Raw genomic sequence first — 14,944 nt, forward strand, 5'->3', positions numbered from 1 at the left:
ACTCCATTCTCCACCTTTGCTTTGTGGCTGCAATGCCTTCTTCCCTAGTATCCAGATGCCCCCGCCTTTGTGGCCTGGCTCATGTCCCTCCTTCTCCAGGATGCCTTCCATGACCATCCAGAGCACGTACCCAGAACCTCCACTGGTGCTTAGCAACCCCCCTCCCTGCACTCAGAATCTCAGTTCAGGGTCCCCCCCAGGGTGGTCTTTTGTCTATGCATAGACATGACTGGAGTTTACTTCCTCTCCTCAAATTGGAATCACAGACTTGAAGTCCCAGCCACATGCCTGCAAACCTCACAATTCCCCATTAAGAAAGGGGAGGGTGCGATTTTCTGTTCAACGAGGAAACTAGGGCTGGAAAAGACAGGAAATCTGCCCAAGGTCATAGCAGGAAAGTTTGAAACCTGCTCAGGTGCTCCAAAACACTGTCACTCAGAAATTCACAAGAGCCCTTCTGAAGAGGGTGTGTTAACCCTTTGGTACACATGGGGAAACAGCCTCAGAGAGGCACAGTAGCTTGCCCCAGGCCACACAGCCCGGGCCCTATGTTTTCACCACACTTCTCTGATCAAGCCTGATGGCCCTCCAGGTCACATGCCAATCCCTTTAATGCACAGGAAAGGGACCCAGAGGGAGGGTGCCACCAGGCCAGGGCTCCAGAAGGGTCCCCTGACTCCCAGCCAGTGCTCTGGGATCCTCTCCGGTCCCTGGGCTGCCTCCTTGTGTGTGGTGCAGTGGGGCTGCAGGTGAGGCAGCATAGCGGCCTTGGAAGGAAGAGGAGGCTGCGGACAAACCGCTGGCGGATTGTGAACCCAGCGTCTAGCTGGTGAGTGACAGTCTACTCAGATGACTTGGGGCACAGAGTCCCCGGGCCCCAGCTTTCTGGGTCCAGGGCGCAGCTCCCACCCCCTGGCAGCTTGCTCCGCTAGTGCAGGGCGCGGAGAGGGGCGGGCAGAGGGACGAAGATGGGCCGACAGACTGGCAGCCAGTGGGGGAGAGACGAAGACAGTGCCAGGGAACAGCGTGGCGGGCCAAGGCGCCCCGGGAGCCGGAAAACAGCTTTGGGGAGTGGGGGGGGGCGTGCGGGGTGAGGAACGGGGGTGTCTATTCTGCAGCTGGGGAAGCAGAAGATAAGGGGACGCAGAAAGGGGCAGGGTGGGGGCAGTCAGCCTGGCTCCTGCGGCGGCTGGGGAGGGGGCGACGGCCAGGAACGCGGCGTCGGGCCGTGTGGGCGCCTCCCGGTCAGAAGCCACAATAGCAGCTCGTTAACGAGGCAAATTAAGGACTTTGTCAATTACCTCCGAAGGCTGCTCCAGGAGCATCCAATGTTTTTTAAAGTACTACTGGTGGGAGGGGTCGACTAAGAAGCCCCCTCCTGGCACAAATCCTTTCTCTGCGGGGCAGAGGAGGAGGCGGGGGCTGAGACGGCGCGGGGCGCGCCTGGGGAACGCGGGCGATCGGCCGGGAGCGCGGGCAGAGCGCTGAGCGGCTCGTACTCGCGACCGCTGCGCGGGCGGCTGTCGCGGCGACAGGGACCTCCATTCAGTCCGCGGGCCGCCTGGGTAAGGGAGGCGTCGGACAGGCTTTCCGCCCGCGAGCGCCAGGGCGAAGGTCTGCGGACTCTGGCCGAGGCGCCCACAGGGACGACCTCGCGGGGAGGGGACCGGAGGGGGAGGTCCCCAGTGGCAGAAGACTCCAGACCCGGCGCACGTGCCCCAGGGCCCGGACCTCGGAGACCCGCAGGGGGCGCACTCCGGCGGGCCAACACCCCACCCCCGCCTGCCCAGCGGGAGGCTTGCGGGGAGCCCTGCGCCCTTTGGCAGCCGGGAGGAGAGCGGCTCCTCTCCCGGGAGACGCCCGACGGCCCGGCGGGGGCGCCCACGAGGCCCGCCCAGCTCCGCGCCCCCGCGCACGGTGAGTTGGCTTGAGTCCGGCCGGGGAGGAAGTTTGTGAGGAGGCGCTGGCGGGGGTTCTTAGGTCCCTCCGAGAGTGGGTGAGGGCCGGCCTGCCCACGGCGTTTGCTGCCTTCCCGCTGGCCCCGGGGCTCTGAGGCCCGTCCTGCCTCCTTCATCTGGGCCTTTCGGAGGTGGAATGTAACCATCGCTGCCCGCGGGGTGTGTCTCTGTGTGTGTGTGTGTGTGTGTGTGTGTGTGTGTGTGTGTGTGAGAGACCGGGGGAGCAATAAAAGGCAAAGAGAGTCCGAGACAACACACACACACACACACACACACACACACACACACACACACACGAAACGCGGAGATTGAGGAGGGCGGAGGCAGAGGAGCGCGCAGGGGGAGGCGAGGGAGCCGGGAGGGGGACCGCGCGCAGCGCGAGCGGCTGGCAGGCGATCGGCTCTCGCGCTCCCGCTCCCGCTCCGGCTCTCACCCGCACATACACACGCGCGCACACACACCCGCACACGCACGCCTACTGGCCCGGGCCGCCCCGGCGCGGGGCACCGAGGCGGGGATCCGCGAGCAGAAGGCGCCCAGCGCCCGATCCCTCGCTCACCCCGGCGCCTTTGCGCTCCGCAGCGGCGCGCCTCGCGTGGCGCCTCCGCCAGTCCTGCCGGAAGATGGTCAACGACCGGTGGAAGACTATGGGCGGCGCTTCCCAACTTGAGGACCGGCCGCGCGACAAGCCGCAGGTACGCGCGGGCCAGGGCTGTGGGGACACTCTGGACTCGGGGCTCTAGCTGGCGGGTTGGGCACCCGTCTTGGGGCTAGAGTTTGGGGAGCACCCCCACGAGGCTCGGAAGGCCGAGAGCAGGGCGGGCGCCTTCCTCTCCTCCTCCAGAGAAGGCTTGAACTTGCGTTTCGGGTGGGGCGGCACCCCTGCAGGCGGGAGGGCCCCCTTGCGCCTCCACCAGACTCCCGGTTTACCTGTGTGCAAGGGAGTCGGGGACCTTTAGTTCACAGTGGGACCAGCTCTTTAGTTCTCTGAGTGCCCTCTCACTGGGTCTCTGTTTCCTTGCCTCTACAATGGGAATCTTACCCACTTACCAAGTCTCTACCCTGTGTGCCACCCTGTGCCAAGAGCCTGGCATGGTAATCTGAGCTTCGGTATCAAGACTCGATTCCCCTTCTCATCTCTTCAGAATTCTCCCACGTTAGCCAGAGCGCTGAAGACAGTAGAGGATCAATAAATATTTGCCTCCTGTGAGAAGGCTGGGTATGGTGAGTCTCTGGCTTTGAGACAGGAGAACAGGTTCAGGGAGGATTGCGCCTGCTGGAGGCGACACCACTCTGCTGGGATTCGAACCTGGGTCTGCGGGCGCCAGGTCTGTCCTGCTGCCTCTTCAGGGGCAGGGGAGGTGGGCAAGCTTGGAGGGTGCCCAGGGCTGAGCACCGGAAGGGAGTGAGGGCAGAGCCCCAAGGGCTGGCCAGAGAGGGGACCAGAGAGGGGAGGCTGAGCAGGGGTGCAGCCCTGGGGCTGCCCCAGGCCAGGCTGCCAAGGGACGGGCAGGCAGGCGAGAAGAGGAGGCCCGCTTGTTGAGACGCTGAGGAGAGGAATTAATGGGGCTGCCCGTTTTAAATTTCAAATTTCTCCCAGACAGATGCCATTGGGAAAGGAACAGTTCGTGTTTGCAGTGGCAGGAGGGGGGCGGCAGGGGCGGGCCTTGGCGGCCCCTCACTCTCAGAAGCTGCAGCCTGCTCGTTCTGCCTGGAGTGACACTGCTACGGTGTGGGGGCCTAGCCCTCTACAGTTTGCAAAGCTCTTTCCAAACACTTGCACAACCTCACTTCTTGCAGCAGCCTGGGGGCGAGGCAGGGATGCACATGCCCAAGTCATGGGGTTGGTGGCTCAGAGAGGTGGAGGTGTATGTCCAAGTCACACAGCATGTTAGCGGGAGAGCAAGGATTTAAAGCCAGGTCTGACCCAGAACCCTTCCCAGTGTCTCCTGGAGTGGTCTATTCCTTGTTAGGTCAGATCTACACCCAAGCTAACCCCAGATAATGTCTTCTCTTCCTGAGCTCTGACTTTCTCCCCTCTTAGCAAGAGCAGTCTTACCTCCTAGACTTCTTGTTCAAGGTCATCCCCAGATTGGCTCATTCTCCCTTCCTATTAGTCCCCAAATAGGTACTGACTGCTTGTCATTTGCCAACCCCTGGTCCTACACCACACTGCCCATTTCCAAACATTTGCTGTCTCATCTTGTTGGCTGCACTAGGCTCCCCAACACACACACACACACACACACACACACACACACGCCTTCATTCAGGGAAAACCTACTAAATGCCACCTCCTCCAGGAAGCCTTCCCTGATGCCCACTGGCTGTGTCTTGAAGTCCCAGCAGCATTTAATCTATGCTGTTTAGCTGCCTTTATCTCACTGCCCTGTGCCCTAGCCCTGAGTCTCTCCTCTATCAGGAGCTCCCTTTGGACACATGCTCCTTCGGGACCCCATCCGGGGTCTCCCCCTGGGCCCAGGCTCCTGTCCTTCCATGCAGCTCAGGTTGGGAGCTGAGGGATATTTGCTGAATTGAACTACATGAAGTCTGGCCAGGAGGAGCTGTGGGAGAGGAGCCAGCAAGGGTTCCTGTGTCTCAAGGGGAGGTTGCTTTTGTGGGATCTGTTTGAAATGTGGCTTCAGGGACTCCTGGGCCAGCCCAGTATGCTGCTCCCTGGTGACACATATTCCAGCTGCCAGCAGGCCAGGTCCAGCTGTCTGCCCCTTGGCATCAGAAGCCCCTGAGGGCTTGTGGCCTCGGGGGCCTGGGCCAATACCAAATGCTACCTTACCTCCCTACTCCTTTGGTGACCCAGCATGTAGACAGACTGTCCCCTGGGCCAGCTCCAGGCTTGTCTGAAGCTTTAAATAAGAGGCAAGGCCTTTCCTGTGCCATTGTAGAAAGAGAGAGCCTTGACTGCCCTGCTTCCCTCCTGCCTTGCTTCTAGTTTCATCTCATGCTGTGTGACTCTGGGTAAGTTACTCCCCCTCTCTGGGTCTGGGCTTTACCATCTATAAAATGGAACCACAATCCCTGCTTTCTCCTCACTTCACAAACACTGTTAGGAGGGTCAAGTGAAATACTGGTTTGTTTTGCAAACTGTAAAGCACTGTGCACGTGCACCCTCCAAGAGGGTGGTTGTCAAAGCAGCCTGTCCCCTTTCACAGGTTGTCAGTGTCCTGATTGTCCCTCTGCCCACCAGGGAAAGTAGTCTGACCACCCAGCTCCCACCAGAAGGGCCTGGCTGAGGTCCTGAACTGGGCCCTTCCTCCAGGAGAACAGGTGCCAATACCACAGTCCAAGGACCAGCCAGCCCCATCTCCACCGCGCTTGTTTCTTAGTCACAGCCACCCTGGGAGGTTGGCAGCAGGGATGATTGACAAATGAGGAAACTGAGGCTTAGAGAGCTGGAGCTGTGAACCAAAGCGGGGTCCTCCCAGGTGGGAAGACGAAGGGAAGAGAAGCTGCCTGTCCTTGTCTTGTTCAGCCCGCTCGTGTAATTCCCGGGAGCGGGCTCCAGTGTCCAGGCTGTGTGGTGCCCGGATAGTCACAGCACTCACTGCCAACGACGGAGCTGTGTCCAAGCGTCACCTTTTCCAGGGACCGCCTCAGGCTAGTCTCTCCCAGGCCCTTCTGGCCTCAGCTCATTTGCTGGATGACCTTGGACAAGACGCCGACTTCGTTAGCGCATGCTTTCTCCCCGTGCAGAACGGAGGGGCTCGCACACCCTTGGGCAGAAGAGGATGGTGGGATATTTGCCAGGAGTTTGGAGATGCTCAGATGAAAGGATCTGGAAATAGACATGGTTCTTCTAGTTCTGGAGTGTGGATCAGGAAGTCACTGTAACTACCTCCTCCGGGGGCACCTTGTTTCTGAGCAGTCCCCAAGCCAAGCCACCCACCCCGCAGGGGGGTCCATATCTGACCTCTAGAGGCAATGCCTCTTCGTACTTTCCAAACTTCCCAAAAACATTCCAGAAAAAAAAGGAATTCTCACTGAGAAGTTCTTCCTGATGTCTAACCTAAACCCTGCTGCATTTAATTCACTCAGTGACACTTACAGAATCCTGCCTTAGCTGGGAGATACAGCCAGCCATGAACCGGTGCCTCGGGGAACTTAGAGTCTCACGGGGTAACAAACTCAGGAGTCAGGTGTCATCACAAAACATGATGGGTGCGATAACGAAAAAGACACCTCTTTCGTCTTGGTCCCAGGGGTGTGGGTTGCGGTCACTGTTAGCCATGGTTGGGAGAGGAGAAGGGTGGCGTAAGGGAAGAGCCCACAGGGGCTGAGTCAAGGGTTCCTCCCCCCTCCTGTCTTTCCGGAGCCCTCCTCTGGGCCCTGGCTCTGCCCACAGAGCTCACCACCTAGCCCGGTGGTGTGGCTGTGATGGAGAAAGGGGACAGGAGAAGGCAGAGCGCTTCCCGGAGGAGGTGACGTTTAAGCAGAACAGCATTTACCAGATCTGTCCTCGAGGGAGAGCAAGGTGTGTGTGGGGAAATGAATGGAGCCAGGCAGGTAGAGAGAACAGGTCGGGGGTGACAAGATGGGGCTGAGGGCTGGGGGTGAAGCCTGCAGGTGTCCTGGGACAAGAGCTCAGAAAACAGGCCCACAGGCCCTCTTCCCAAGTCTTTGGGACCCCAGAAGTAGAACAACCAACCCCTTACCCTAGGGGGTGTCCAGGGCCCCCACCCCCCACCAGGGCCAGGGGCTCAGAGTTCAGCCCAGCTCAGGAGGCATTTGCCAGGGTGGGAGCAGATGTGGGCTCCTGTGGAGAGGTGAGGAGGACTCCCCGAGGGTCTGGGCCTCCGCCCTCCCACTGACCCCATAAGCCCCAATCTGAAGCCTCACAGTGTTTCCGTCATGAACAGCCATCCTGCCTTTGGCTGGGGTGCTCCTAGGAGATGGGCGCTGGGAGCAGCCTGAAGCTGGATCCCACCTTGCCTGGCCTCCCCCTGGAGGGGTGCTCTTCTTCCTACTTTGGCACAAGGAGTATAATCTCGGTCCAGCCAGGGGACCACCGCCACCCAGCTCCCTTAGATAATGAGGGAAAAGGCAGGGTGCCAGCTGGGGCAGGAGTGGCCAGCCGAGCACCCACCGAGGCCGTGAAGCCCTTCCTCCTGAGCCCTGTTTCCTCTGCCAAACCCCACAGCCGTCTCTGGAGGCTGGGGACTCGGGAGGCAGCCGGGACAGATGCCACCTCTCAACTGAAGCCCCTCTGGGACTTCCCACCTCCTGCCTCCCGGGTACCAGCCCATCTTGTCCCCCCCCCATGGCCAGGACTTCCTGGGCAGCCCCTGACCATGGATTGGCACTGGGGGTCACACGGGGGACGAAGTCACGTCCCTCCAGCTGGGCACTCACACAGGTGGCTGGGGTAGCAGGGGGACTCGAGCCTCAGGCTCCTGTGCCTCTCGTGCCCTCTGCCCAGGGTACCTTCCCGTCTCCACTCCTCAGCCCTGGAAGTGGGGTCTGTTTGCACCCACCCACCTCTGGCAGACCCCAGAGTGTGTGCCCCTGCCACGGCCACAGGCTGATTCATAAGCTCCAGCACATGGCATGCGCGGCCGGGCTGCTCGCTGCCCAAAGCCCCCCTTATTATCTCCGGCAGATTTCTTTGCGAGGCACGTCAACGGCAGCCTATAAAAGCAAGCAGTACTCCATGTTTAAGGTGATCTCTGAAGACTAATTGTCCTCTGCTGAGTGGCCTGTTTCATCTCCAAGCCCCTGCCCCGCAGGGACCACCTGCAGCTTTCTCGAGCCCCTCCCCTTCTCTGTGCCCTCTGCCTTCCCACCAGGGACCAGGGGCTTGGGTGGAAGTGGGTGCCTGTGAGGGCCGGGGCCCTGAGGACACAAAGGGGACATGCCTGGCCACCCTGCCTCGCCAGCTGGGGACCTTACTGCTCCTCAGTTGGAGGACATCACTCTGAACTGCTCAGGACGAGGTGTCTCCCGATGGACTCGGGCCTGACAGACACTTACTTGCTGACACAGAGCTTTGTCTCTCAAACCCCAGTCACATTCCAGGTGGAGGAAAGGGCGTTGTGGGGTCGCTCAGCAGGCAGCCTGGGCACAGATGGCGCGATTCTGGAGTCACCGGCCCTGGGTTCAATGCTGGCTCTCCCATTTGCCTCCCGTCTGACCATGGGCGAGGTCTTCCGCTCTCTGAGCCTCAGTTTTCCCATCTGCAAAATGAACCCACCTGTAGCAGGAAGTGTTAGGGAGGGAACACTGCATAGTCAAGCAATGGCAGTGTTGGCAGAAGCTGCTGATTGCAGTGACTGGGGAATCCTGCAGGTTGCCTTTATTCCGTGTCAGGCCATCAGAGGGTCAGAGGCGGCCCTGCCTCAGGGTCCAGGCCTCAGCATGGAGGTCACGGGCCTCGCTTTGCCAAGCCCTGTAGGTCCCAGGGCCTCCCCCTCCTCCCCACACCAGCATGGCCACGGAATAATGAGCTATCCATCTGCTCTTCTCGCCATCCAACAAGCAGCTGCCCTATGCCAGGCGGTGAGCAGGTCCCTGCCCCTGGGGGAGCTCATGGTCCAGGGCAAGTTTCCTGGGCCAGGGATTGTCAGCTTCTGAATACCAGTTTTCCCTGTGTACACATCAGATTCCATGGCCCCCAAAGAGGGTAAGAATCACAGCCCATGGGACATGAACTTCCTCGGGGCAGGGCTGGAACGCTGTCTGCCCCTACCTCCTCAGGGACTGGCCCGGAGCCTGGCTCATGAGGTCACCAGCGAATGTTGATGGATGTTTGAATGAGTGGGATGAAATCACAGGCAATGACTATCTTGATAAATGCCACCATGGGGAGAGCAAGGGCTGTTGGAGCACGGAGGGGGCCCCTCTTCCAAACTGGGAGGAGGACTGAGGAAACAGTCAAGGGAGGCTTCCTGGAAGAGGTGGCATTTAGCTGAGCCCTGAAGGGTGAAAGCGAGTTAGGCTGGTGTAAGAGAAGCAGGGAAGTGGATGCCTCGGGCCAAGGGAGCCGCCTGTGCAGAGCTGACCATGTGCAGGTCTGGCTGTAGAAATCGTCTATTGACGAGGAGCCCCAATGGGTGTGCCCCCCTGGGGCCTGTGCGGGTGTGGAAAGAGAAGGATGGAGCGAGTCCTGGGGGCAATGAGGCCCCATCACTGCAGGAACAGGCTAAGGATTCTTTCCCTCATCTCACCAATAATAGACCCCTTCCTTGGGGGTCTGCTAGTCCACCTGCCCCCCTCCTCCTCTGGTACCAAGTAGGAAATTCAGGAGTTACTTGTAGAATTTGAATTTATGAAAAAGAAGCTGTTTGCTCTACCATATTTTCTCGTAGTAAGACCTCTTACATGATGTATAATAGGATACATGAGATACTATTTTATGTATCTCAGAGGAAGGGAGGGAGGAAGGGAGGGAATCTGTGGATTACAGTAAAATGGCCCCCAATGTCGGAGATGTTAGAATGTGAATAAAACAGAAGGTGCATCCTAGCATCAATAACACACAAAAATAACACTTTGGGTGGAAAATAAAAAAACAAACACCTCTAGATGCTCTGTGTACACAGATCATGAGCTAATACAGTCGCTAATATTTACTGCATGAGAACAACGTGCCAGAAGTGGTGCTAAGTGCTTCAGTATACTAACTCATTTAAAGACGCATCTCCCATCAGAAAGTTGAACATGTGGGGGAAATTCAACCGTACAAGGTGGCTGGCCCTGCGAGGAGGCAGAAGGCTGGGGATCTAGCCTGAGCTCTGCTTCTGATTTGCTGTGTGACTCAGGGCAAGCCCCTCACCCTCTCTGGGCCTCAGTTTCCCCATGTGTCAGATGCTCAGTGGCGTTCTCCAAGCTCCCCTTGGGCCGTGAGTGATTTGGTCCAGTGGGTCTGGATTTGCCACTATGTCACGGTGCCTCCTTTAATTCCGAGCTGCACTTAAGTTCCAGCTTCCCTAGTCCCCACTGCACCCCAAACCCAGTTTTTACCTCGCTTGTTGCCTCCATTCTTTGTTTGCATTGCCTCTTTGCCTGTTCTGGGAGGCACGGCTGCCCTGTGGCCCCAGCCCTCACCTCCTTAGAGGGAGGGTGGCCCCTTTCCTCCTTAGTGGTTCACAGCCACTTCGGTGTTTATAGTATTTATTCTACCTGTTCCATGGAGAGTGAGAGGAGGGGGAGGAAGGAGAGAGGAGGACGGGGAGGGGGGTGGGAGAGGAGGTGCTTGGGGGCCACCCTGTGCCTGCGGACCCATGGCAGCCTCATGAGCCTGCACAGGCTTTGGGACTTGGGGTGTGGGTGCTCCAGGTTGAAAGGGACCTTCAGTGACAGGCTCCCACCATCCCAAGGCACTTGTTGCTCTGTGACAGCACGTCGATTTGTAGCATCAGTGCTGTCACCCTGAGTCACCAAGCACCCATGTGTGCAGTGGGGCATGTCATCATTGCCCCATTTTACAGGTGAGGACATTGAGACTCGCAAAATGAGGTCCCTCACCCACAGTCAACCCTTGGGAAATGGCTGTGTGGGGACCTGAGCCCAGCCCATCTGGCTGCAGAGCTGGAGTGCTCACCAGACCCAGAGGGTTCGGTGGGGGAAGACATCTCTGCCCCCGAGCTGGCCGCCTCGGGCAGGGCAGGCGAGAGGACAGGGTCACCCTCTCCCTCCGTCTCCCCATCTCTCTGCCTCTGTTTCTCTTTTCATTCTCTGCCTCTGGGCATCTCTCGCTCTTGCTCTCTCTTTGGTGTGTCCCTGTCTCTCTGTCTCTCACCTCTGTCACTGTACAACTCCCCCACTGACCCCAAGAAGGGCAAACTCGGAGCCCGGCCCAGGTCTCACAAGGCACGAGGCCCCGTCCTGCGGCTGCCTGGGCCCTCACTGGGCAGAGTTGGAGGCCCAGGTCCGCCCCTGATGCTACCCCTTCCTTCTCTTTCCTGTCTGCCCGTCTGTCCGTCTTTGTCCACGTGCCCTGGTGGCCTGCAGCGTCCGGGCTGTGGCTACGTGCTGTGCACAGTGCTGCTCTCCCTGGCTGTGCTGCTGGCTGTGACGGTCACCGGTGCCGTGCTCTTCCTGAACCACGCCCACGCGCCGGGCACGGCCCCCCCACCCGTCGTCAGCACTGGGCCAGCCGGTGCCAACAGCGCCCTGGTCACGGTGGAGAGGGCCGACAGCTCGCACCTCAGCATCGTCATTGACCCGCGCTGCCCTGACCTGGCCGATGGCTTCGCCCGCCTGGAGGGCGTCCAGGCCTCCGTGCTGCAGGCGCTGACCGAGCACCAGGCCGAGCCGCGGCTGGTGGGCGAACAGGAGCAGGAGCTGCTGGACACGCTGGCTGACCAGCTGCCCCGGCTGCTGGCCCGGGCCTCCGAGCTGCAGGCAGAGTGCACAGGGCTGCGGAAGGAGCACGGCACGCTGGGCCAGGGGCTCAGTGCCCTGCAGAGCGAGCAGGCCCGCCTCATCCAGGTAAGGGGCAGGGTCTGAGCTTGAGGCCTTGGCGAGAGGGTGGGGTTGCTGCCACCACAGGCCAACCTGTGCTGGACACTTGATGTCCACGGCACCACTGAATCCCCAAGTGCCCAGCTATTCTTACAGTGACCCACACGGCTAATGGTGGCAGGATTCAGACCGTCTCCTGCACGCTGCCCTGGTAACCCTGCTGTTTGTGTGGCATGCGTGGCATCCAACAGTCAGGTCAGACCCAGGCCTGGTGAAGCCAGACACGGCCTTCATCAGTAGCAAACTGAGGTTCAAGTCATATGGTCAGTTAATCGGTGGCAAGCCCCCTGGCCAGAGAGAGCCAGGCCCCCCCTCCCCATTTACTGCCGTTCGATGCCTGAAGCTTTCCAGGGAAGGAGGGCGGACCAGTTGAGGGAGCCAAACCAGACCCTCAGCCTGTCCCCACCACCTCTGCCTCACCCACGCCCCCCAAGCCAGCCAGGTCCTAGGAAGTGCTGGGTAGATCTGGGGGGAGAGTTTCCGGCTTGACTGTGCCTGAAGCACAGCAAGAAATACAGTCCTCATAGATACGTATTTCAGGGGTGGGCATCTCATTAGCCTTACACCATTTTTCAGAAGAGAAAACGAAGGCCCAGAAAGGGGCCATGGGTATAGTGGCCAGGTCAGGCCTGGCAGCTGGCCTCCTGATGTCCTGTCCAGCCTCCAGCCCCATACTCTGTCACCTCTGTGACTCAGGTCCTTAGGGACTAGGAGATGAGCTCCGCCCCCACCAATGGCCTCAGCCCCTTCCGGACACCCGAGATGACGAGGCATTCGGTCACCCAACCGCCCATGAGCAATGGTCCTTTCCCGCCCGCTGAAGGCTACAGCTGGAGGAATTACAGGGCTCGTCATCCTGTCTGGGTGACTCAGGGGTGGGGTGGGTGTGGGGTGCTCTGCCCCCTTGCTGCTTGCTCCCCCTCGGTCCGCACATCCCCACCCCTCATCAGCAGGGCTCAGGAGACCTCCAGACTTTCTGAGTGATCTGCCTCCTCCCCCCACGCCCCCGCCTTGCTCTCCACATGGCTCAGCCCCTGGTCAGCTAGGCCCGGCCCAGGGACGCCTCACCCTTAGGGCTGGGGTAGAGGATTGGTAGAGGGGTCTCAGGGTCTCCACCGCCCACCCAAGCAGAGGCCTACAGCTGTTCCCACAAGACTAATAGCTTTTCTTGGCCCAGGAGTACCTTGGCTCACCTGATATATTTACTCCTCAAAGGAATGTATAATTTGACTCATTTCCCAGAGACCCAGGGTGATTTCAGAGACCATATGCCTTGCAGAGCCATGCTGCCTAGCTTCGAGCTCTTCTCCACGCTTCTCAGACCCTCAGCTGGTCAGCCCAGACCTGGGTTTCTCAAAGCAGTAACCACGAGCACCCCTGTCAGAATTGCCAGAGCGACTTGTTAAAAGGCACATCCCTGGGCCTCACCCAAAATCACCACCCTTCCTGCCCTGGGTCCCACCCGCTCAGTAAGCACCAGGGTGACTCATGTCCACAAATGTCTGAGGCCCCCTGGCCCAGGAGCAGCAGAGCTGAGCAGTTCTGCCCTTGGGGTTTAAGTCCCAGCTGTGGGAACTTGGGCATGTCAGGTGCCCTCCCCGCATGGGCCTCCTCACCTGCAAAACAGGGATGACACAGTCCAGGCCTCGTACGGGGCTCAGCTGGAGTCTGGCTCCTGCGAGATGCTGCCTGCACGTCAGCGTCTCTTATTATTACGCTGGAAATGGTTTGTAAACTGAAGTGTCAGCCCCCACCGAAAATCCCTTTTACAATAGTATGACGGGCACCGTGGCGGCTGGGCCCACCCCGTGTGCTAATAAGCACTTCCTGGCAGAGTAGCCCCAGGAGGTGGCGATCGCGACCCCATTCTATGGAGGGGCCGACTGAGGCCAAGCGAGGCCAGTGCTTTGTCTATAGACCATCAGCAACTCTGATTTCGCTGCCTCCAAAAGCTGCTGTGTCCTCTTGATGCACCGTGCAGTTCAGCGAGCAGGGGATGAACTAACCATTAACTTGGGGCATGTCGATACGTACGTTTTCTTCAGCTTTAATCATTTGCTGGTTTAAACTGAGAGCTTCCCTGTTAGCAAGAGCGGGCCATGCCTGAGTTTCTCGTGTGCCTGTGTCATTGCTGAAACATGGGCAGAACCCTAGAGGCTTAACCAATGAGCCTGCCGACCTTTGCTGCCCAAAGCCCTGCCCCTCCCAGGGGCTGCGGGGCTCCCCCAATGGGGCCTGTGTACAGGACAGGACGCGGCTCTAAAGCCCAGGGTGAAATCCGCTGCCAGGAGAAGGCTCGCCCAAACACCCTCCCTGCCCATCGCTGCCTCTCCCCCAGCCCTCAGCCCTCACTGAATCACCTGCTCAGCACAAGAGAAACTGACAGGGAAACTAAAAGCTTTGCCGGGCCCCTGCTTCTATAGAAGCCGAGAGTCATATTTTGTAAACTGCTGGCACTGTATATTTCTGTTTTCCTTCCTTGAACGAGCTATTATCTGGCAGGTGACAGGCTCGGTGTGCTGGCTGGCTGCTCGATGCCCATGACCTGGCGTCCCGGCCTCATGGTCCTTCAGCCTCCTGGAGCCCAGGCTGGGGAGCAGACAGACCCCCCCCACCCTTAGGCAGCAGGCACAGTAGAGAGGCCCCCAGGGGCAGCACAACACTGAGCTCCAAACCTCGGGACTGCGATGGCGGGAGCTGTGGCCACCAGCACAGAAAGGACGCAGAGAACACCAACTGAGCACTCAGCCCCCAACACATGCTGTCCTGAACCTCGCCCCGCCACCCACCCAGAAACACAGGTCCCATTACTCTGGTTCACAGAGGAGGAAAGAAGTGCAGAGAGGTTCGGCTGCTCTTCCTGGGGCTGAGTCAAAACCCAGAATCTGCACCAGAGCCCGGGGCCCAACCACTGCCCCCACCCTGGGCCCTGGGCTCCCTGCACAGTGACCACACAGCCCTGGTGACGTGGCCTGAAGTTATACCCAATCAGGGACCTCGCTTTCTGGGCTTCAATGTCCCCATTTGTAACAAGGAAAGGACAACCCAGGTTCCCCCCCTTCCCCGGCAGGGCTGTGGGGTGAGGGGAGGTGGTGGACGTCGGACGGCTGTGCAAAGTCCAAGTGAGGCTCCCATGAGGTGGTGTCCCAGGGTCCCCACCTGCTGAGTGCAGTCACCCAGCCCGTCTCACGGCCCTGCTGGGATCAGAAGAGATGTTGGGTGACGGCGTTTTGTAACCTGGAAGGTGCCTTATGAATTTGAGTGCTGAGAGCAGGCAGAGAGCTGAGTGCCCTGCTGGAGGCCCCACACTGTGCTGGGAGCTTCCCATGGTTGTCACCACCAGTCCTAGCAGTTGGGCCAAGGAGGCCATGTTAGCCCTGTTTCAAGGCTTGGTTAAGCCCCCCGTCGTGTACCTGGAAAATGGGTGAGTTGGGGTTTGAACCAGCTTTGCCCGACACCAGCTGCTGCCTTCACCTGCACAACAGGGCCTCTTAGTCACTGAGGCTGAA

The 14,944-nt window shown here is 59.4% G+C and overlaps 1 protein-coding gene across 3 annotated transcripts in view; it reads left to right on the forward strand.

Moving 5' to 3' along the window:
* Positions 1–1,217: 1,217 nt before the first annotated feature.
* Positions 1,218–14,944, forward strand: part of FIBCD1 (fibrinogen C domain containing 1) — a 33,080-nt gene continuing 19,353 nt past the window's right edge. Inside the window, exons 1-3 of one of the 3 annotated variants that reach the window (XM_074331188.2) lie at positions 1,218–1,917; positions 2,541–2,653; positions 10,923–11,402. In XM_074331188.2, coding sequence (XP_074187289.1) covers positions 2,582–2,653; positions 10,923–11,402 — 552 coding nt within the window. In that variant the 5' untranslated portion in view covers positions 1,218–1,917; positions 2,541–2,581. Of the gene's footprint in view, positions 1,918–1,961; positions 2,118–2,270; positions 2,654–10,922; positions 11,403–14,944 lie in introns of those variants that run through there. The other 2 variants (XM_074331189.2, XM_019728863.3) reach the window with 2 other exon arrangements.

This window comes from Rhinolophus sinicus, chromosome 16, assembly GCF_057876585.1.
Source record: "Rhinolophus sinicus isolate RSI-liver-muscle chromosome 16, RSI-T2T, whole genome shotgun sequence".
In the NCBI taxonomy this organism is placed as follows: domain Eukaryota; kingdom Metazoa; phylum Chordata; class Mammalia; order Chiroptera; family Rhinolophidae; genus Rhinolophus; species Rhinolophus sinicus.